This window comes from Marmota monax, unplaced genomic scaffold, assembly GCF_021218885.2.
Source record: "Marmota monax isolate L192 unplaced genomic scaffold, Marmota_monax_Labrador192_F-V1.1 WCK01_AAM20220418_F8-fsc00167, whole genome shotgun sequence".
Classification (NCBI taxonomy): domain Eukaryota; kingdom Metazoa; phylum Chordata; class Mammalia; order Rodentia; family Sciuridae; genus Marmota; species Marmota monax.
In genome coordinates, this window is record NW_026694116.1 from 2,585,666 (window position 1) to 2,605,560 (window position 19,895).

Consider the following 19,895-nt stretch of genomic DNA (forward strand, 5'->3'; position numbering starts at 1 on the left):
TTCCCGTCCACCTGTGGTCCCGACTGTGAGCACACCACACCCAAGTGTCCAGCCCTGTGTGCTATTTTAAAGCACCACCTCTGGCTTGGAGAGCTCAGGGTGGTGGGCACCTGCAGGCTCCAGGGGAACGGTTCCGAGGCCCTCTCTCCCCGCTCTGTGGAGGTTTTGGTGCAGGGACCAGGCTGAGACCCAAACAGGTGCATCTGGGAGGGGCGCCTCCCTGCAGGGCATGGGCTGGCCATCCCCGTCCCATGTTGCAGGGGCCTGAGGCACACCTGGCCTGCTCAGAAGGCAACAGCAGCCCCAGGCCCACAGAGAGACCCTGGGAGACGGGAGGGTGACTCCACGTCACCCTTGTGTTTATAATCATTTATAACAACATGCCATTTTTAACTTTAGAAAATGCAATTAGATAGAGACATAAATTAAAGGGTTCACAAATGACATCCTGGTAAAGATGGATCTCATAGTATCTGAACTCCCGCGTGGCCAAGTCCCTACATATTTTCAAAAAAACTCCACGTGGAGCAGAGTGACGGTAATTCGTTGCTCAGATTAAAAAGGAAAATTTGGGATTTTTAGATTCACTGGACTAAATGATCCTCAGCCCTGGAGTGCAAAGAGACAGATGTGTAGTAAACAGGAACCAATTAATGGTTGATATATTTAACTTTTTTGTTTAGTTTTTGATGGTGTTATTAAAACAATAAAATACATGGTCTTAAATAATTAATTTAGCTAATCTTGTTTTCTGAAACAGGCTCTCTTTCAGCATCGGCTGAAAACTATTAAAAACCCCCAGACCAGCCGGGTGCCATGGCACCTGCCCATAACCCTGGAGGCCGAGACAGGAGAAAAGAGTTCAAAGCCAGCCTCGGCAACTCAGTAAGACCCTGTCTCAAAATAAAACAAAAAGGGCTGGGGTTGTGGCTCGGGGTTAAGAGCCCTGGGTTCAATCCCTGGTAAACAAAAATCAAACAAGAAAACCAACCCCACAGCAGCAACATCTCACAGGAAGGGACGGAGGGACTCGCGTGGTGCACACCGCGTGCACACAGGGCCTCTGAGTGGTCCCACTTCCCCCAGCTCCCCTCCCCACGACGTGGCCACACGGGGACTTGCCCTCAGTGTCAGACGGGCTCCACGCTAGGTTCACACGTTGCTAGACCCTGGTGCACCGCCCTCCCACCCTGTGCTCGGACCAGAGAGTACACACCACGAGCACGCGGCTGGGGTCGCTCCAGCCAGCCCTCTTTACAGTCCCAGACTCAGGGGTGACTAAGCGGCACACCCCAGTGAGGAGCTGACACTGCCACCGGTGCAGCCACCACCCTTCCACAGGAGCAGGTTGAAGAGCGTGTCCAACCCAGCAGTTCTGAGCAATCAAGCTCGAGACTGGACGGGACCAACCTCCATCCCCACGGAAGGCAGGCGAGGGCACCCGTGTCGTTCCCAGAGCCTGGCTTCCCAGCCCCCAAGCCCCAGTGGGGTGGCGTGGGCAGGCTACTCACCGGGGGTCCGTCAGCGCCCGGCATTCCTGGGAGGCCTGGTTTACCCAGGGGACCCTAGAAGAAACAGAGTCCGTGGGGACATGCCTTGGTTTACCTCACCCATAGGCGTGCCCAGCCCTCGCTGCGCCCCAGGTTCTTCTCCTGAGAAGCCTGCTCAGAGGCACCCCTCTGCGCCGCCCCCAGCACTCAAGGACAGCCCCCCCTCCCTCTGTTGCCAGAGCTCTGGTTTAGCCCCGGGAACAGAACTCCCACCCTCACTAGTGCTGCACCCACCCTCGCTGACACCCCCTCCCACCCGCCGGCTCTCTGGGAGCCTGCCGGAAGCTCTCCTCTGCTCCTCAGACAGGGCAACTGCCGCACCAGGGGATCTGTTCATGCCTCTCCCTGGCCCCCGAAGGCCTAGTACCACAGCCACACAGTGTCACTGATCAACATCCTGGGCCACACTCAGAGGGCCCCGGCCAGTGGCCATCTGGGTTGGAACCAGCCCTTCCGGGGATTCTGGCTCATTCAGAACCACCCGCACCCCACCTCCGCCGTGGTTCTTGGCTGTGCTGGTCAAGGTGCTCTGCAGTACTCGACATGCCCAGGCTGGGACGAGCCCCCGACTGCAGAGGACCCAGGCCCCCACCCTCAGCCAGGCATGGGGGCCCTGTGGAAACAAGTCCCAGCACGGGACTCAGCAGGTACTGGTGGTGAGTTTAGGGTTGCTAAATTTAGCAAAACAAAGCACGATGCCCAGTTTCAGATCGACACAGTTCAAATTTAACTATGCGTCATGTATTTTCTATTCTTGCCAAATCCAGCCCCCCACGGCAGAGCTGGCGAGTGAACGAAAGGATGGAGGACTGTGTTTAGGAGTCCGCACAGGACAGGGACCCGAGACCTTGCCCACGGCTGACTTGTCACTTCCCCGTAGCTGAGCTTCTGCAATTCCAGGGGGAGCGGGTGAGGGCAGCTGGCCTCCCACGCCGGCACCAAAAAGCCCCTCGGGCCCAGCTCAGGCCCACCTACCTTTTCTCCTGGAGGGCCGATTGCACCTTGGGGGCCTGGAAGACCCTGTGGGAAGAGCCAGGAGAGGTGAGGAGAAGGCTGAGCTGGAGCCCCTGGCCTTCCTCCCATTCCCGCTGACAGGCACCAACCCGGGTTCCAGTCCCATCAGCACAAAGTGGGGACAGAGAGTTGGGGGCAGAGCTCAGTCCGTCACCCCCAGAGCGCTGGCTGGAGACCCACAGCCCCCACGCCTGATGCCCCAGAGCTGTGTCCCCAGGCCACTTACCTGGGCACCAGGATTACCCTGCTGTCCGGGGGGGCCAGGCTCTCCCTGGGGACCCTGTGGGAAACAAGAGCAAGCCCTGAGAGGAGCTCAGGGAGCTGCACCCCGTCCCTCGGATGGGGTACCCCATCCTCTCCATATGTTCTTAGCTCCTGACAGCAGCACAGAGGCTGATGTGTGGGGTCAGCCCGGCAGAAAGAGGTGGGGTTCCCCAGAGAGCAGGGCCTAGACGGCACCTCGACCCAGAGACAACATGCTCCTACAGACACGTCCGGACACCTCCCAGCAGGAGGGTAGAGGGCACTGGGACACTGGTGCCCAGTCCTCCTGTCTTGCTGATGTTCCCCAGTGCCCTTGGAAAGGACCAGGGCCCGGGACTCATCTCCTGATGGCTTTGCCGTCAGCTCCTCCAGAACAGGAAGAAGGTGGCCTCCCCCTGAGCCTCCCTGACTTCAGCAGCATGGGATGGGCAAACACCAACTCAGCTTTTAGCACTGGGGGCTCTGAGTCTGGCCCTCTGCTCCCCAGTGCCAGCTGCTGTGGACAGGGCCAGAGCTCCCCAGCTGGGCTCGGAGTGTGCCCAGGGATGTCACCATGAAGCCCAGCCCTGGCAGCACCAGACTCACCACATTTCCTTTGGGGCCTGGTTGACCATCCATACCCGTTACGCCCTGCAGGGGATGTAAAGGGAAAGACATGGTACATTAGAAATGCTCAAAAGGAAAACTGTGTCGGAGGGCAGTCCCCCGAGGAGCAGAAGACCTGAACCTAAATCCCTTCTGCAGAAGGTCCACCGACCAGACCCTAGGCCTCAGCCAAAGGCGAGCCGAGCTGCCACCCCAGTATCCTGTGGGCAAGCGCCTTCTAGAAGGGCCTCAGGCAGGCCCCAGGAAAGAGCCCCATGGGAACCAGGGCTCTGCCTCCTTCCAGAGAGTGCACAGGAGCTGCAGGAAGGTCCCTCAGGACATGGTGCCCTGGAGCTCTGCTGACAAAGACCCGGCAGGTGCTGATGCCAGGGAGTGGACATGGAAACGTGATGGGGGACAGGTAGGAGCTGGCCTGCCGCAACCCCAGCCTCCAGCCCCATCCACGCCCCTCACACCAGCAGCAGGCAGCTGTGCAGAAGGGTCACATTGCATGTGCTCTCCCAGTGCCCAAATGAGCCACCAGCTGGGTGGCAGGGTCTCCAAGGTCATCATGGGAACACACAACATGAGGAGACAGGACTTACGGGAGGTCCTGGAGGGCCTGGGGGCCCTTTTGGCCCAAGCAGACCACGTGGCCCCTGCAAGAAAGAGCAAGGAAGACAAACTTGTCAGGAGTCCCAGCCCACATCCCCAGGCCCCCACGAATCCTGTGCCCCACAGCCTGGCTCCTCCCAGTGCTTGGCGGGTGACCCAGGTCTTGGGGAGCCTGGCCCAGATGCCCTCTCACCCCCTACCTCTCCACCCTGGTGCTGGGAATCAGAGGCAGGGGGTGCCTGGAACTGAGGCGGGGGAACTGAGGACATCGCCTTTGACACCTGCTGGGACAGGCAGGACCAGACCTCTCCCACAGAAGCACCACTGCTGTCCCCCACTGTACAGGGCACTTTGTCCAGTTCCTGTTTTCGGCCCTCTCTTGAGTCCCAGTGCACACTAACAGGAGCTGTTATTTCTGGTCTCACAGAGTCCAAGGCTGCAGGGAGCAGGGTCAGGAGAAACTAGGTCTCTGCTGGGAACCCAGGATCTCGTCCCATGGCCACCACTCACTCCCGAGTTGCACATGGTCCCATGAGCCAGGGCGCATAGCCCCAAGGCACCTGCCACCTGGAAAGGCTTACAAGATTCTAGTAGCAAGTGCCCAGTCCCTGTCTGCCACGGGTGGGCGGGGGGTGGAATCAGGTAAACTTTAGCCAAGCCACATGGATTTCAGGTACCCTTAACTTTAACAGAACCTCTCCAAATTCAGTAGAGGAGAAATCCTCCCACGTCCATTGCCTCTTAAGTGTTTCCTTCGTTATTTTAATACCCAGTCATATTAATGTTTTCCAGAAGCTAATAACCCAGAAGGCACCGCTCGGACGCGTGCTAAGGAGAATGGTGTTGATGGATTCCCCTTAGCGGCTAATCAGACATCCAGGGTATAATTTAGTCCCAGTGAATCCGCACAGGCCAACCCTGCACTCTCCTCTACACAGCGTTTGCAATATTTCTCATCAATTAACATTGCCAGATGCAAACAGCCGCCTGACTTGGGTAACAAGAGAGGTTTCGGAGCCACCCTCAGTGAAGAGAAATCAGCGTCCCTCGATCATTAAGGAAATCTGCTTTGGGCCTAAACATGTGCCCGCTGAGGGAAGAGAGCTCCCTGCCTGGGGGTCGGACAGGGCGTTGCTAGAAGCTCCCCATGGGAAAGCGCACCCATCAGAACCTGAGCTGATGCAGGCCCTGTGACTGTCCCCAGGGACCCGCCATGGCAGAGGTGTGCAGACCCACCATGATGTCCCTGGACACCCACCATGATGTCCCTAGGCCTCCACCATGATGTTCCTGATCACCTGTCATGATGCCCCTGGATGCCCGCCACAACCCTCCAGGGCCCAGGCCTCCTCCTGCAGGGAGGCTGGTGTGCTCTCCAGCACCACAAGGTGGTCTCTCCTTTCCTTCCCAGGGAAGTGCCAGCGTCTGTCTCTGTCCTCAGGCTGAGGTTCTCTAATCTTACTGCAGTAAACCCCAGACGCTGCTCCAGAGGCAACCTCCTGTGCAGCCCATCTCCACCCCACCAGGCCCAGATGGCGCCCACTGGCACACTTACAGGCTCCCCAGGCAGCCCCCTGGGCCCGACTTCTCCATCATCGCCCTGTGGAGGAGAAGAAGGTGGGATTTCAGGGACAAGCTGTGAGGCTGGGACACCTTTCCCTCTGGTATGCAGTAGGCTTCACTGGCTGGGGCAGCTCCGGCACATGGAGGTGACTGGTCCTGTAGCAGCAGGAAAGGCCCAGGGAGCAGCAGGGGCACACATGTGCAGGTGACAGGGAGCCTCTGAGAAGCCCCACTCAGGAGCTCACAGGCCTCAGCCACAGCAAGGGGCAGCAGGGCAGAGGACTCCCTGAATTCAAAGATCTTGGCTACCCTGGCAAATGACAGAATCTGGGAAGGAGGGACATCAGGGAGAATCTTGGGATTCTCTTCACCAGAGTCCCTGGCCAGCCCCTGGGGAGCCTGAGGTCTCTGCCAGAGCCCAGAGAAGCCCAGGGGCCAACCACCAAGAGCCTTTTCCTCTTGGCTTCAGGCAGGAGTGCTCCCCTGGCTCCCAGCCGGAGCCGGAGCCGCAGGCCAGCACACTGGTCCTCATGGGCCACCGCTCTCTCCTACCTTCCCCACACATGCAAGCGCACAGCCTGCCTGCACACACGCTCACCCACGGTCATGCACACACACCACACACGTGCAAGTATGCACACACCTGCGTGCACACCCAGCCATGAACATGCACACCAGTGCACACATGCACACAAGAGGCAGGGGCATCCGGAAGGACCCTTCTTCCTTCTCATCTTACAGCCGACTGTGCTGAGGCCCAGACCAAGAAGGTGCCCTGACAGGTCAGTGAAGGCTGGTGGACAGAAATGCTGCTGGAGTGGCCCCGCCAGTACTTCTCATTTCCCGGGGTTCTTGAACCTCCCCCGAGAGGCTGTCTAGCGATGGGTGCACAGAAGGCAGCAGCGTTCAGCATCCCTGTCACAGGGTAACATGGCCTCCAGCCCCCGTGGGGATGCAGTGACAGAGAGAGACCTCTGGTGCGTGAGCCCGGCCCAACTCCAGCCTGTCTTCCCAAATCTGGGGGAGCTGCCCCCCTCGCTCTGCTCACATGTGCAGCCACTTGCCCCCCCAGGGTGGAGGACAATCATCCCCCACACCCTCCGGCTCCAGCCGCCCCAGCCAGCGCGGCTCCTGCACACCCCTGACACCTCATCACACGCCATCAGCGGGATGCAGAGCTCATTAGGCCTCTGGCACCTTCCCTCCCATGTGATCTGGGGCACCTGCCTCCTGCAATTAGAGGTGCTTTTCCTGAGACCTGTGACAGGTAAAAGGCACTCCTGGCCTCTCCGCATGGGCAGGACGATAAAGCAAAGTAAATGTTTGGGATTTGCTTGTATCTCCCCTCCCCACAGCCCACACGCTCAGACCCCTCCTCCTCCACCGCCGCCGGCCCTCCCCACACTGGCGCCCCAGGCAGGGCGCTGCTGGGCTCCATCTGTGGCTTTCCTGCCAAGCTCTCTGGGCAGCAGGGCAGCACCTGCAGCTGAGATGTGACAGGACACCTACCCTTTCTCCGTCGTCTCCTGGGGGTCCTGGTGGGCCAGAAGGGCCAGGGTCACCCTAGGGAGTCAACCAGAGTCAAAGTGAGTCACTCCTGAGCAGGTCACCCTCAGTTTGTGTCAAGCCCTGGTTTCCTGGTTCTGCAATTCTGGTCCTGAAGATCCCCAGCCCCCGAGGGCCTGTCTGGGTGGGGGAGGTTGGGTGTGCTGAGTGGATGGCCTGCGGTGGCTAGCTGAGCACCTGGCCGTCTGGGGGGCCCACAAGCATGAGGGCCCCCTAGACACCAGGCAGAGTGTGACCCACCCTCGGCCTGGGGCTCTGCGTGAGGCTGCTCCATCTCAGGCTTCCTGTGGCATCAGGCCAGACACACAGCTGGTGCCCTGTCTGTGCCCGACAGTCAGAAGGACTGGCACTGAGTCAGAGAGCGGCCACAGCCATGCGTCCCCATCTTCACGGGGCTGCTGGAGAGCACAGCTGGGGACCGCATCACTCCACTGCACCACGGGGAGCACGGCCCGTCTCCCGGCAAGACCCAGCGTGCCCGCGTGTGCACACATATGTGGTCTGTAGGTCCCCAATGTGCAAAATTCCAAAGAGGCACAGTTCAGGGAGAAACCTCTGCTGAGACACAGGGGGCACCATGCGGGTCCACCCCAGGCAGGTGAGAAAACCAGGACAGCGGCCAGGGTGGCCCTGACCCCAACCCTCCTTAACGGGGACGGCTGCTTGTGACTATCCCCTCCCAGACCACCCCTAACAGGGAGGTGTCCTGCTCAGCAGCTCACGGAACAAGGGCATGAAAGGCTCAGCTAAACAGAGCCGGATTCCACAGGGAGACGCGACTCCAGCCCCCGTGTCCCCGAGTGAGGGCCACTGGGACCGCTCCTTATGCACTGCACATGACGAATCCCCTGCTTTGGCTGACTCTCCCTCCACAGAGACAAAGTCTTGGGGCTCTGCTCCACTGGCTGAGCTGCTGTGCTCTGCTGGGTGACCACCCAACCTCCTAAGGGAGCCATTGTGTGGAAGGGGCTCGGGAAGGGGCTCTGTGATTGACCCTTCCACCTCCCACACAGAACACTCACCCTGTGGCCCTTCTCTCCCGGAAGCCCCGCCAGGCCATCGAAGCCGCGGTCACCCTGTGGAGACAAGAGAACTGTCACTGCACACAGATGGGCACAGTGGTGGCCACCCCATGGGCAGATTCCTGCAGTGTCTTGCTCCCTGCACCAGGAGCCTTGGTGACTCCTGGGCAGCCCACTGACTGGAACCCTCTGCTTGGGGTCTGCAAGCCCCGTCTTGCCCTGACACCAGCAGAGGCTGTAAAGGGAGACAGCCGCGGGCCGTGGGTGGCCACCAGCAGTGACACCACAGCACTTGGAGTGGCTGCCGTGATGTGTGTGCCTGTCCACTCTCGGTCCCCTGCAGACGGGCCCATGAGGGGGGAGCACCTGCCTGTGTTCCCACTGCTGCGGCCTCAGGCCTCCAGGGCTGCCCACACTCCACAGGCACCAGGCCAGCCCGGCCATGCCTCCTGCAGCCGGGAGCAGTGTCCACATCTCCCAGGGTGGGGCAGGGGTCAAGTGTAGGATATTTTAAGCTTTCAATAATTTTGTTGAGGAAAGAACACCATAAACTATGGAGACAGATCCAATAAGACTCTGATCTTCTCCGCCCCAGGGCGCGGAAGCCCACAGTATCTCATTGGCTCAGACTCTCAGGAGGCAGTCGAGCTCTGCCAGTTCAGGGCCACCAGTGTGGAGGGCACCTGGCGTTCTTGACAACCAGGCTCCATTCCCCTTCCAAACACTGCTGTCCCCACGGTGGCTCCTCCGTGGAGAAGAAAGTCAGTATGTCCTCTGACAACCTCGGGGCACACATGTCCCCGGGTGGCCTAGCCACCTGCACATTCACAGTGGTTCTCATGGCCAGGATCCCACCTCTCCCCTGCTCAGCACCCCCATAAAAGGAGCAAGCTGTCCCCAGAAAATGGCTGCAGCCGTCACCCTTGTCCTTAAAGTCACCCACCAGCCCAACTTAGACAAGCCAGCGAGTCTGATCCAAATGAGCCCTCCCCATGATCACACACCAGCCTGCTTGTCCGCAACATGGCGGGGCGCAGGGGCACACGAGGTGCGGGCGGCGGCCTACCTTGGGGCCCGTCTGTCCAGGCATGCCTCTGGCTCCATCGCTCCCAGCTCGGCCCTGGAACAGAGGAGGCACACTGTCGATTCCAGGAGCGGGCGTCCCTCTGAGGCCCTCGCCAGGCCCAGGGTGCCACTGAGGGGCACCTGCCATAGGCCAAAGCCCGCCAGCTATGCCACGCTGTACCCCGACCACTCAAAACAGGGTGCCGTCTGGCTGAGTCTCGCCGTCCTGACTGCCAAAGGGGCAGGACGCCACCTGCCTCTCCGGGTCTGGGGACCATCCACCCGTGGTCTTGGGGACCATCCACACCAACTAGCTGCACGGCACTCCCTCTCGGAGTGCAGGGAAAGAGTTGTCTGGCTAGTCCGTCTGACCACAGAAGAAAAAGGTCCAGAGGGGACACATCTCACTCAGGCCACACAGCGACCTCAAGGCACAGTCACTCTGCCCCTGCTGGCCACTCCTAAAATCATGACCTCCAGCCATGGACAAGCCCACAGAGCCTACCTGATTGGCCATGGGGCTGAAGGGCAGGGCCTGGACCTCCAGGGTCCACTACAAAGGCCCCAGGGGCCAGGGGCTCAGCCAGCCTTGTAAATTCTGCCAAGCTCCGCTCGCTAACGAGGAACAGCAGCTGGCTCGGCACAAAGGCGCCAGCCCAGCAGTGGCCCTCTTCTCCATTTCCCATGCGCCCTTGGTCAAACAGGGCCATGGTCTGGCAGCCGCCGCCAACCAAAAATCACCTGGACAGCAGCAGCTTTGGGTCTCCAAGTGCCACAGACAGCAAAGGTGGTGTCCGAGGGAAGAGGAGAGAGAGCCAAGCAGACCCCAAGGAGACCGCTGCCCCTGTCTCAGGGAGGGGAACAGGGAGCCAGGAGCTGCCCAAGGGTGAGACCTGTCCCAAAAGGCCCAGAGCGGGTGCGGCTGCCCTGCGGGCAGACGCCCTGCCCGTCAGAGCCTCCCCTGAAATTTCTAAACAGTTTTAGAAATCAAGGGAAACGCATCCTCACAGTTCTCAGGATTTCTCAGCATGACACTGCCCTACAAAACGCCCAGAAGCTTCTGCAACCCACAAGGACATGCTCCCCAGGAGCCATGCTGGCAGAGAACTCAAGAGGCCCTTCAGGCCCTCGGAAGCAGGCACCAGCCCAGAGCCCCTTGGCCACCACCTCCTCTCTTCTCTTGAGGCTCAGGCGCCTCCGAAGACACCCGCACACACCCACGGCCCTGCGAAGGGCTCAGCTCTTGCCCCCCGCGCCCCTCCCAGCCTTTAACGAGACACAGCACCTTTCAGAACCTGGCCTGAGGCAACTGCCAGGCTGTCCGTGGAGAACCAGAGAACTGCAGAGGAGGTGGCGTTTCTCCGGCCTCCACTCGGCCCTGCCTCCTGCCTGGCCCCCTCCACTGTCCCCAGGCCACAGGAGCAACTTTTCACTTTCCACCTACAACTCCCTCCGGAGCCAGGAGGTCACAACCATCAGGGACGACCCCTGTCCGCCTTGTGTGCTGGGAGCCACGGCAGCCATCAGGAGCCCCAGCACCTTGGAGAGCACAGGCCTCATGGCGCCACTCGCATCCCCTCGCTCGCGGGCAGCACAGGAACCAAGGTCCATCTGTGAGCCTGACGGGACTGCGAGGATTTCCCCGGCTTGCCCACGTGCCCTCTTTCAGTAGCCATGGTCCTGAGGACCACTTCACTCCACACAAAATCCCAGGAGGAGAGGAAAAACTAGCAGGCGGAAGGCCTGAGCAGGCCTGGACACTTCCCCCACAGCATGGCCACTTTTAGAGCAAGAGGCTGCCCGAGACATGAGGCCCTGGCCAGTGTGGCTCGTTGCACCCCAGCTGCCCAAGGCTGGGAAATGGCCTTCATTAAGCAGATGGATGTGCACAGGACAGAGCTGGGCTGCAGGGCCAGGTGAGCTACCTCCATCCCAGACCCAGCAGGTACAGCCTGGAAGTGGACAGCACGACCAGCCCAGCAGCAGAGCCTGGTCCACTCCTTCAGGCACCGAGGGGACAACCCCACTGCGGGCTCCATCAGAGGCAAAGCTGAGGTCCCCAAGCCACATGCTACCAGCACCAAATACTCACCCGTCTCCCAGGCTTCCCTGCCGGGCCAGGTGGACCCTGCACACCTCGGGGACCCTGCCAGGATCAGAGGACAAAGGGTCAGCAGCAAGCCCACGTTTTTCCAGAGGGAAAAGCAAAGCCTACCCTTGTGCTCATCACCCAGGTATAGGTTTGCGGTCCCAGCTGCTTCTGTGAGCAGCTCAGGGACAGGACACTGGTGTCACACCCCCAGTGAGGGCTGGGGACAACAAGCCAGCCTGCCACCACAGAAGTCAGAGCTGCTTCTGCTCATGCTGCGTCAATACACGGTAAGTCCCACTCGTGTGGCAATCGGGGTACTAGCAGCAAACCAGGGGTGCCCCCCTGGGAACAGAGATGGGTTCCCACGTACCTGAGGCCCCATGTCTCCGGGCTCGCCCTTCAAACCTCCACTCCCAGGAGGACCCTAGGGAGAGAGTTCAGGATCAGTGCGTGCTCAGACGAGGGGCACACGGACCACGGCAGTGAGGGGCAGGAGGGGAAGGGCAGGGCCCACACAGCATGTGGACAGCACGGCATGTCCCAGGGGCAGCACGCACGTCCCAGGGGCAGCACGCACAGCTGCCTCAGCCGACTAGGGGGGACAGCAACCCCCCGGACGCGGAAACCGCAGCTGTTCAGATCTCTTCCCAGGCTGAACGGCTCCAGGGCTGGGCTCACAGGAGCCACGCAGCTCGCGGAGAGGGTTCTCTCTCCAGGATGAACCTGACTCTTCCCTACAGGCTCCAGCTCAGGGCGGAGTGTGCACACCCATGGGCCAGTTCAAGGCTGGAGTCTAGACATGGGAGGCCAGCCCGGACCAGCCCTGAGTGTCTCTGCACACGAGCCATGCTCATCTGGGGCTGAGAGGGCCCTGCAGAGGACCAGGTTCCAAACCAGTGTCCCTGACTCTGAGATGGCTTCGGGAAGGAGGGAGCCCCCGAAGACTGAGGCCAGTTCATGGGCAGCTCAGGAGTGCAGGCTTGGCCTCAGGATGCCCTGGCTCCCTGGCCCAGCAGGCCCTTGTCCCTCAAAGGGTCCGCACACGCCACCCACGGCGGCTGAGGGGAACGAGGGAGAGCAGCTCGGAGCTGTGCTCTGCCCCACACGGGCTCCTCTGGGATACTCCCACTCGGGATGGGGTTAGGGCTATCTCCAGGAATCGCAGGGCTCCCAGGCACCCAGGGCTCCTTGGAGTCACCTACTCCACCCTAGGGGAGCAGCACCAAGAGGCCACTCATCCCTCATGGCCACAGGGCATTGGCTGGAGAGTCACCCATGCTACATGACTACACAGCTGCCCACCATCTCCCTGGAGACACAGGCAGAGCCCCCATGCAGCTCCTGCCCCCCCCCCCCGCCCTGCCAGCCACTCACCATGGGACCAGGTCTCCCCGTGAGACCCATAGGGCCAGCGGGTCCCCTCAACGCCAGCTGCAAAGAGAAGGGGACATGGTGAGGAAGAGCCGAGGGCAGAAAGGACAGCTGGGACAGGGAAGGACGGAGGCTCTGGCAGGCAAGGTCCCTGCTCCTCAAGGCTCTCAGCGCCCACCATGAAGGACAGGGACTTGGTCTCAGCCCTGGCCCCTCGAGGCCTCCCTCTCTGGGCTAAGCAGGAGAGGCCCTCCCACTGGCTCGACTCCCCACGGAGGCACTCCAGGTGCTCTCCAGCGGCTGGGAGGTTCTTGGGAAGCTGGGAGCCTGGCTACCTGGGCTCTCTGCCCTTGCCTGGCCCCTGGCGTGGCTCCCACCTGCCACGGCACAGGTCAACCTGCTTGGCCAAAGTGCCCCTCTGCTGCGGGGTCGTGAGTCCCACACACACAGTTTTAATTCCGGAAGTTTTTTTACATTATAAAATCTCCTGCTAAGCCCATCGCCCACTTGGCTTCAATTAGACCCACAGTTGGACAGGCCGGCCAAGCAGGCCACGCCACCAACTCCAGCCCCAGGTGACGCTGGCAGGCTTGAAGAGCACACTCGGCAATTTGTTGCACAGCAACTCTGGCTGCTTAGACAGTCCTGTGATCAGCTGAGTGCTCTGGTCATCCGCCTCTGCGGAGCAAGCTGCAGCCACATAAACACTGTGCCATCGGGGCCATGTGGGCTGCCCTGCACACTCCCTCCACTGGCCACCCTGCCCTAAGGGGCAGTGTTCCTACCGTCACAGGCCATCAGCAACTACAGTCACTAAAATCACAGTTCACTAACTAGCTAACTCCCGAAGACAGGCAAGGCTCCTGGCGGACCCTGCTCCTCAGGACCTGACCAAGCAAAGGGCCTAGGCCAAGGGCTCCCTGCAAAGCATAGGCCAGGAAGCATGTCCCCAGCAAGGGCCCTGCCCAGAGCCCCGTGAAGTCTCTCTCCCACTCCCAGAGCCCAGGGAGGGCCTGGAACACAGGCACGCATCTGCAAACAGAGAGATGGGCACACTGGGTCAGATGAGCTGGAGGGTCCCCGAGGCCCTCAACCCTCGCCGTAGACAAGGAACCCCGAGAAACCTCCCTGGAGTTCCCCAGCTGAACATCGGGAACCAGGCCCACCCAGTGCTGTGAACGGGCAAGAGCAGAGACTCTATCCAGTCACCCAGTGCTTCCACCCTGCGGGCCGGGCTGTCCCCTTCACAGGCACCCGGAGCTACTCACCCTGGCCTGCTGGAGAATGGCCTGGGCTTGGGACTCCTGAGCCGAGACCATGGGGCCTTTGGAGCCCGCATCACCTCCTCCTCCAAACCGGAACTGCAGGAGTTCAAAGCCGGGTTACCCGGGTGCACGAATGCAGCACCCCTGCTGGACCCGGAGCCCAGGAGGCGGCCAGGGGCCTCTCAGGCGACATGGAGGCCTGGAGTCCCGGGATTGGCATCTAGCCCCAAACCCTTCCCAAACCCAGCTCTGCTCCACACCCTGCCAAACCTGCCACTTCAGCCCCAGGGACACTCCAGACCCTCCCTGCATCTACCACACCCATTCTGGCCTGGGCAGCTTCTCACCCTGGCACCTAGAGCCCCTAGCTGCTGCAAGGAAAGCCAAAGGCACAATGAACAGGGCCCAGCCCAGCGGGCCTAGAGAGGACCCCTGGCCCCACTGGGTCTCCCCACGTGTGACAGGCATTTGGGGCTAAACAGAGATGGTCCTTCTTCCAGAGACCCCTGCAGAAGGGCCTGAGAACCCAATATCACATTCTTCAACATGGGCAAGTCCTTCCCTCCGCCACGTGAGCCTGTCCCGAGGCCCACACTGTCAGGCCTGAGGGACATCAGGGGCCAACCAGGAGGCCGAGGGGCTCCTTCAGGTGGGCAGCCCAGCCCCACCTCCCTTGGTCACTGTGGCCAGAGCTCCACCCCAAGGCATCTCCTCAGGGTCCTCGGCTTGCTCTCCAGAGGTTACTCAGGAGTCAGGGTCACAAGCCCTTCCCTTGATGGTCCCCTTGTAGCTACTGCAAAGGCCCCAACGCTGGCAGCAGCAGGGAGGGCCGCTGCTGGGCCTTGTGTGTCCCCCTGGGCCCAGGCTGGTTCTGCAGCAGGTGATCAGGAGGTCCCAGGGAAAGGCCTGACCCGCCCTCCGGCCCCTGAGCAGCACAGCACCCTGCCTCCCTCCCCCTCCCAGGGCCCACCTGCTGTGCACCCACAAACAGGGATACTCACAGGTAGCATGAGCATGGTCCCCGGAGGACCAGGCAGGCCATCGGCCCCAGGAAGACCAGGACGTCCAGGGGGACCCTGCAGATAGGGAGTTGGGGGGGGGGGGGCGCTGATCAGAGTCCACCCACTGCAGCCAGGTTGAGGGATCAGAAGACCCACCCACCCGAACAACGCGGGACAAGCACAGGGAAGGCAAGGGCCCAGCATAGAATGTTCCAGAGACCCAGCCCAGAGAAGGGAGAGGCATGACAGTGGGTTGAGATCAGCAAAGGCCGCAGGCTGGAGGGCTGAGGTGGGCCTGGAGGAATTCAAGGAGGAAACGGGGAGGACGGCAGCTGGAGCTGGGCAGGGAGGGGCTTCTGTCGCTCAGAGCACCCTCTGCATCGCCACGTGCACAGAAATGGACAGCTGTGGAAGGCAGGCGGCGGAGCCTGCCCTCGCTGGGCAGCCCACGAGAAGGGCATCAACAGCAGGACGTCCTCGGGAAGGCAAAGCCGGCTCAGAGGCACCTGTGCATTCAGGAGCTGCACCTCCACAAATGGCTGTCCTGGTCTCCGAGGGGGAGCAGACAGCCCGCCCCAGGACTGGACCCTCCAGAGGGCTTCTAGCCAGCCTCGAGACGCCATGAGTGTGAGGCTCCCAGGACATGGACTGGCAAGTCACCGCCCTCTCAGGCAGCTCTTCCACACATGGGGCGACTCCTGCCCAGCGGGGGTGTGAGGCCTGCTTTGCATCCAGATGGTGTTGAGCTGCCCTACCCAGGAAGGACCCCAGTGGTCCATCCCTGGCATCCCCAGGTGCAGTTCCATCTCCTGAACCAGCCACAGCCACACTGGGGTGTGTGTTCACCCCAGGGGCCCCCAGGGAGAAGCACAAGCCAACTCCCAGCTGGGAGCTAAGGGGACCTCAGCTGTCCTCGTGGACCCATCTGGACGAGGTGGAATTCTCTGGAACTCTTCTGGACTTTCATTAAGAAGTGGTCCATTTGCCTGTGAAATGCTGTGCTGTAGGCTCTACGGGGCTAGCAGTGAGAGGCGCTGCCTCCTGCAGAAACACCAGCCCCAAATTACATATGTGTCCAGAGAAAGAGCTGGGGCCACACGAAACACTCCCCAAGTGCCCTCTGGCTGGCCAGCCACTCGGCTGCTCTCTTGGCTTTCTGCAGGACTGTCCACCAGGATCCTGGGATCCCTCTCTCTGCTCACTGCACACCACGGCCTGTGTGCGTCTCTGCCTCCTTCCTGCACACAGTGGGCTCGGCATTGATTTAACCCACCCTCTCCAGCACGTGGGTGGACTCCAGCCATTCACAGACAAGGAGACCGATCACTGCTTTAACCAAAAATAATAAACACACAGCAACTGGCCACCTGCAAAGGTCCACCTGGAGGCCAACCGACACCAGCTCATGTCTGGGAGTCCGAGAGGTGGGAAGTAGTGACCTTATTCCTAAATGGAAACCTCAGGCTACCCAGTGGACCACCGAGTGTCAACCCAGAGAACAGCGATGAGACCCACAATGGCATCAGACTGCCTGCTGGCCACGGTCACCACTACACACCGCAGAGATCTCACCAGCCCGCAGGCCCTGGAAGCCCAGGGAAGGCAGGTGGGCTGCCCCCTACCCTCCGGCCATGTGCCCAAGCCAGCAAACTCTGCCATGCACTGTGTCTCCAACACAAAGCCTGGTCCCCTGAGAGACAGGACAAGGCTGCTCTCAAAGCCACCTTTCCATTCTCTTGACACTAGGCACAGGTTGGAAATGTGACTCTCATTCTGTCACATGGCTGACGTCAGACACTGAAGGGACACTCTAGCAGTCTGCTACAGAGTCACTGGATGGGCCTCAGCTCCAGCACAGGGACAAAGGCACAGTCAGAACTACTGCCTGGCCATCTCCAGGCCTGGATAGGTTTTTCTCTAACACTTGATCAGCTGCCCTGAACCGATGCCCAGACATGGCCAGGAAATAAGGTTCGACAGCCCTGGCACAGGAGGGACCTCTCCGCCACCCCTCCCCGGGGGATGAGGAGCAGGGCTTAAGAAATCACTGGTGTCCACCAGGGGCTTTCCTTTGTTTGTCCTGGCATCTGTGCACAGAGGGGATGTGACAGCCGCCAGAGGCCTTGCAGGGCGACCTCTGAGGCGAATGCAGAGGCCCCAGCCAGGTGGGACCTGGTCCCAGCACAGGGCCAGCAGAGGCACTCCACCGGGGTGGGATTTGGGTCAAAGCAGCAAGAACTAGCACCACTGGGTCACTGGGAAGGTGTGCACAGGCCACTTGAACTTGCCAGTGTATATGCCAGTGATATCAGACCCCCACCCCTCCCAAATATCACCCACCAGGTCCTCACTCTGAGCCAGGCAGTGCCGACCCTGGGACAGATGTCCACCCATTAACACCCAAACACCCTTGGTTTCTCTCATCTACAACTCGGCCGTCCACTTACTAGCTCTTAATCCAACTGTCCTTAACACTGATATTCACCAGATCCGCAGGAAAAACAAGAAAAATAAAGGGAAAGACGGCTGCCACCGGCTGCAGTACTGCTGAGCGCCACTGGGTGTCAGGAGAAACTTGCAAGCGGGTGAGGCCTGTGCCTCCTGCTGGGACACAGGAGGCCGGTGCCCACCAGGACAGGCCCCCTCCAGCCTGAGGCTTGAGCAAGAGGGGAGCAGCTAGAGAGAACGGTGCAGCTTGCCACACACTGCAGGTCCCCGGGAGGCACAGAGCAAGGACGGTCTCCAGATCTGGCTCCTGCCCTCGTCTGTGCGGCCCAACGCAGGCCTGGAATCTCCCCAGGAGCCCCGGCCCAGGTTGGCCTTACTCCTCAGGTACTGCCCACCCGGTGCGGGACTGGAAACAGTCTGAGGGTGGCATCAGGTGTGCCTGGGGCGAGGGGTAGTCTGAAGCAGGGGTCCACCATCTGATGGTCCACTACAAGGTGGTCCACTACGAGGTCGACCATCTCCCTCCACAAGGAGGAACAACGTAGGATGCGGAGCAGAGAGGACAGCCCAGCCCAGGACAGGACACAGGCGGCCCACGGAGCACCTGGTCTCAGGAAACTCAGCCGACCCCTTACCCTTTCTCCAGGGTCACCCACTTGGCCAGTGGGACCCGTGGTTCCTGGAGGTCCTGGGAGTCCCTGGAATTCAAACCAGGACAGAGTTAAAGATGCAGCCTACTTATTCTAGGCCCCCCGCCCTGCAGCTAGGCCAGAGGAGGCTGGGAAGGACTGCAGAAGAGGGGCCACCCCACTGTTCCAGCCGGAGGACTTAAGGGGCACCCTCCCAGAAGCACCACCTCCAATCACGGGAAGTAACACGGGACACTCACAGCAGGGCCTTCCGGGCCAGGTGGCCCCTCGATGAGCATGCCCTGCAGAGACAGAGAGAGTGCAGCTGAGACCAGGACCCCGCAGCACGGTGCCTCCCAGCTGGGTGGGCAAGACGCTAGACCCAGGCCAGGTGACCAGAGGTCCCAGCTGACCAGAAGCCAGCCCCATCTTGCCATGCAGCAGTGTCTGCAGTTGGGAATGAATGATGGTCCCCACATTCCCAGGCACAAGGACGAGCCTTGACCAGCAGTTGGGGGGAGACCAGCTCCCCAAGCTCAACTTCTAGAGATGCACCTAAGATGCTAGCAGGAGAGGAAGGGCCCCAGACCGTCTCCAGTCTCCTGCCATCTTCCCAAGACACCCAGGAGAGCCGCTGGGCCAGACCACCGAGGGAGGAGAGGAGCACAGGACAAGGGTCCAGGTAGGCTCAGGGAAGACAAGGGAATGGGCCCCGTGGCCAAGGCCCTGGTGTGACATCTGCCCAGCAGGAGAGTGCCTGGCCCCAGGCCCACAGCCCCTAGTGTCTCTGCAGAGGGGACGCTTCTTCCGGACACCCAGCAGCAGCCCAGAGTACACAGCAAGCCCTGCCATGGCCCCTGGACACAAGCTGCCCACTCACCACCCAGCCCTGTGCCCAGGCCCAGCCTCCGGCCCCCAGGACTCATCATCTCACACCCCAAACAGGCCAGGCCTCCTAGCCCTTTGCCCACCTGGGAGGGGCTTCCTCTGCGACCCACATGGCCAGTCCCTCTTCCCAGGCTTCCCTCTCGATTCCTCCCTGACTTCCTGGCAACAGCAGCAAAGACCCCTACCCTGAATGTCCTGTGTCCCAGCCCACCTCAGGGGATGAGACAAGCCCCTCCCCAGGAGGGACAGGGCCTCCCTGCGGCAGGGGTCTGCACAGCAAGGGCAGAGGGGCTGGCCCCTGGAGTCCTGGGGTCACATGTGTTCTGTGGGCCCTGGGCTGGCTGCACCCACAGGCTGCCCGTGTTGGCCACAGGCAGGGCAGGGAGAAGAGCTACTCCTCTCAGGGCCAGAGGACTGGTGAGAGGGCCGAGTCTTGGCCCTGAAACAGATCCCCTGCCTCCTGCCCCCTAGACCAGAGGGAAACAGCAAGTGCTGCCCTGTAGGGGTAACTGGGACTGTGCCCAGATGTCCTTGAAAGTGTGTGGCCCACTGTCAGCCCTGGGCTCGCTCAGCATTCAGTCAGCAGCAGGCTGGTCTCCACAGGTGGTGCCAGCCTGGCAGAGACACCAGCCAGGGGGCTTTGGAGACACTCCCCCACATCCTGCCCGCCAGGGTCCCAGAGCCTGGGAAGAGTCACGCCGTGTTTACACAGATGCACGCTCAGAGAAATATTTATGTGTGCAATGTGCGCAGAGTCCATCTAAACAGCAGCACGAGCCCAGCTGCCCCACTGTCTCTCTGACCAATGCAGGACTCAGAAATCAAGCAGGGATTAAGCGAGACACCACTGGCCACCGCAGAGCCCTGGGGACTGCAGCTGTCTTCCCAGATACACCCGCTGCTGGTCTTGGGGGACGGGGCAATGCCGGGCCGAGATCTCATGGAGGCCAATCCCCC

The 19,895-nt window shown here is 60.9% G+C and overlaps 1 protein-coding gene across 2 annotated transcripts in view; it reads right to left on the reverse strand.

The window, feature by feature from the left end:
* The window catches only part of Col5a1 (collagen type V alpha 1 chain), a 141,765-nt gene that overhangs the window by 50,097 nt on the left and 71,773 nt on the right, over window positions 1-19,895 (reverse strand). For both annotated transcript variants that reach the window (XM_046465357.2, XM_046465356.2), the window contains exons 10-25: window positions 18,311-18,352; window positions 18,057-18,119; window positions 14,974-15,048; window positions 13,976-14,068; window positions 12,711-12,767; window positions 11,707-11,760; window positions 11,337-11,390; window positions 9,246-9,299; window positions 8,180-8,233; window positions 7,101-7,154; window positions 5,584-5,628; window positions 4,019-4,072; window positions 3,414-3,458; window positions 2,791-2,844; window positions 2,526-2,570; window positions 1,512-1,565 (exon numbers count right to left, since the gene is read on the reverse strand). In XM_046465357.2, coding sequence (XP_046321313.1) covers window positions 1,512-1,565; window positions 2,526-2,570; window positions 2,791-2,844; window positions 3,414-3,458; window positions 4,019-4,072; window positions 5,584-5,628; window positions 7,101-7,154; window positions 8,180-8,233; window positions 9,246-9,299; window positions 11,337-11,390; window positions 11,707-11,760; window positions 12,711-12,767; window positions 13,976-14,068; window positions 14,974-15,048; window positions 18,057-18,119; window positions 18,311-18,352 — 897 coding nt within the window. The remainder of the gene's footprint in view (window positions 1-1,511; window positions 1,566-2,525; window positions 2,571-2,790; window positions 2,845-3,413; window positions 3,459-4,018; window positions 4,073-5,583; window positions 5,629-7,100; window positions 7,155-8,179; window positions 8,234-9,245; window positions 9,300-11,336; window positions 11,391-11,706; window positions 11,761-12,710; window positions 12,768-13,975; window positions 14,069-14,973; window positions 15,049-18,056; window positions 18,120-18,310; window positions 18,353-19,895) is intronic.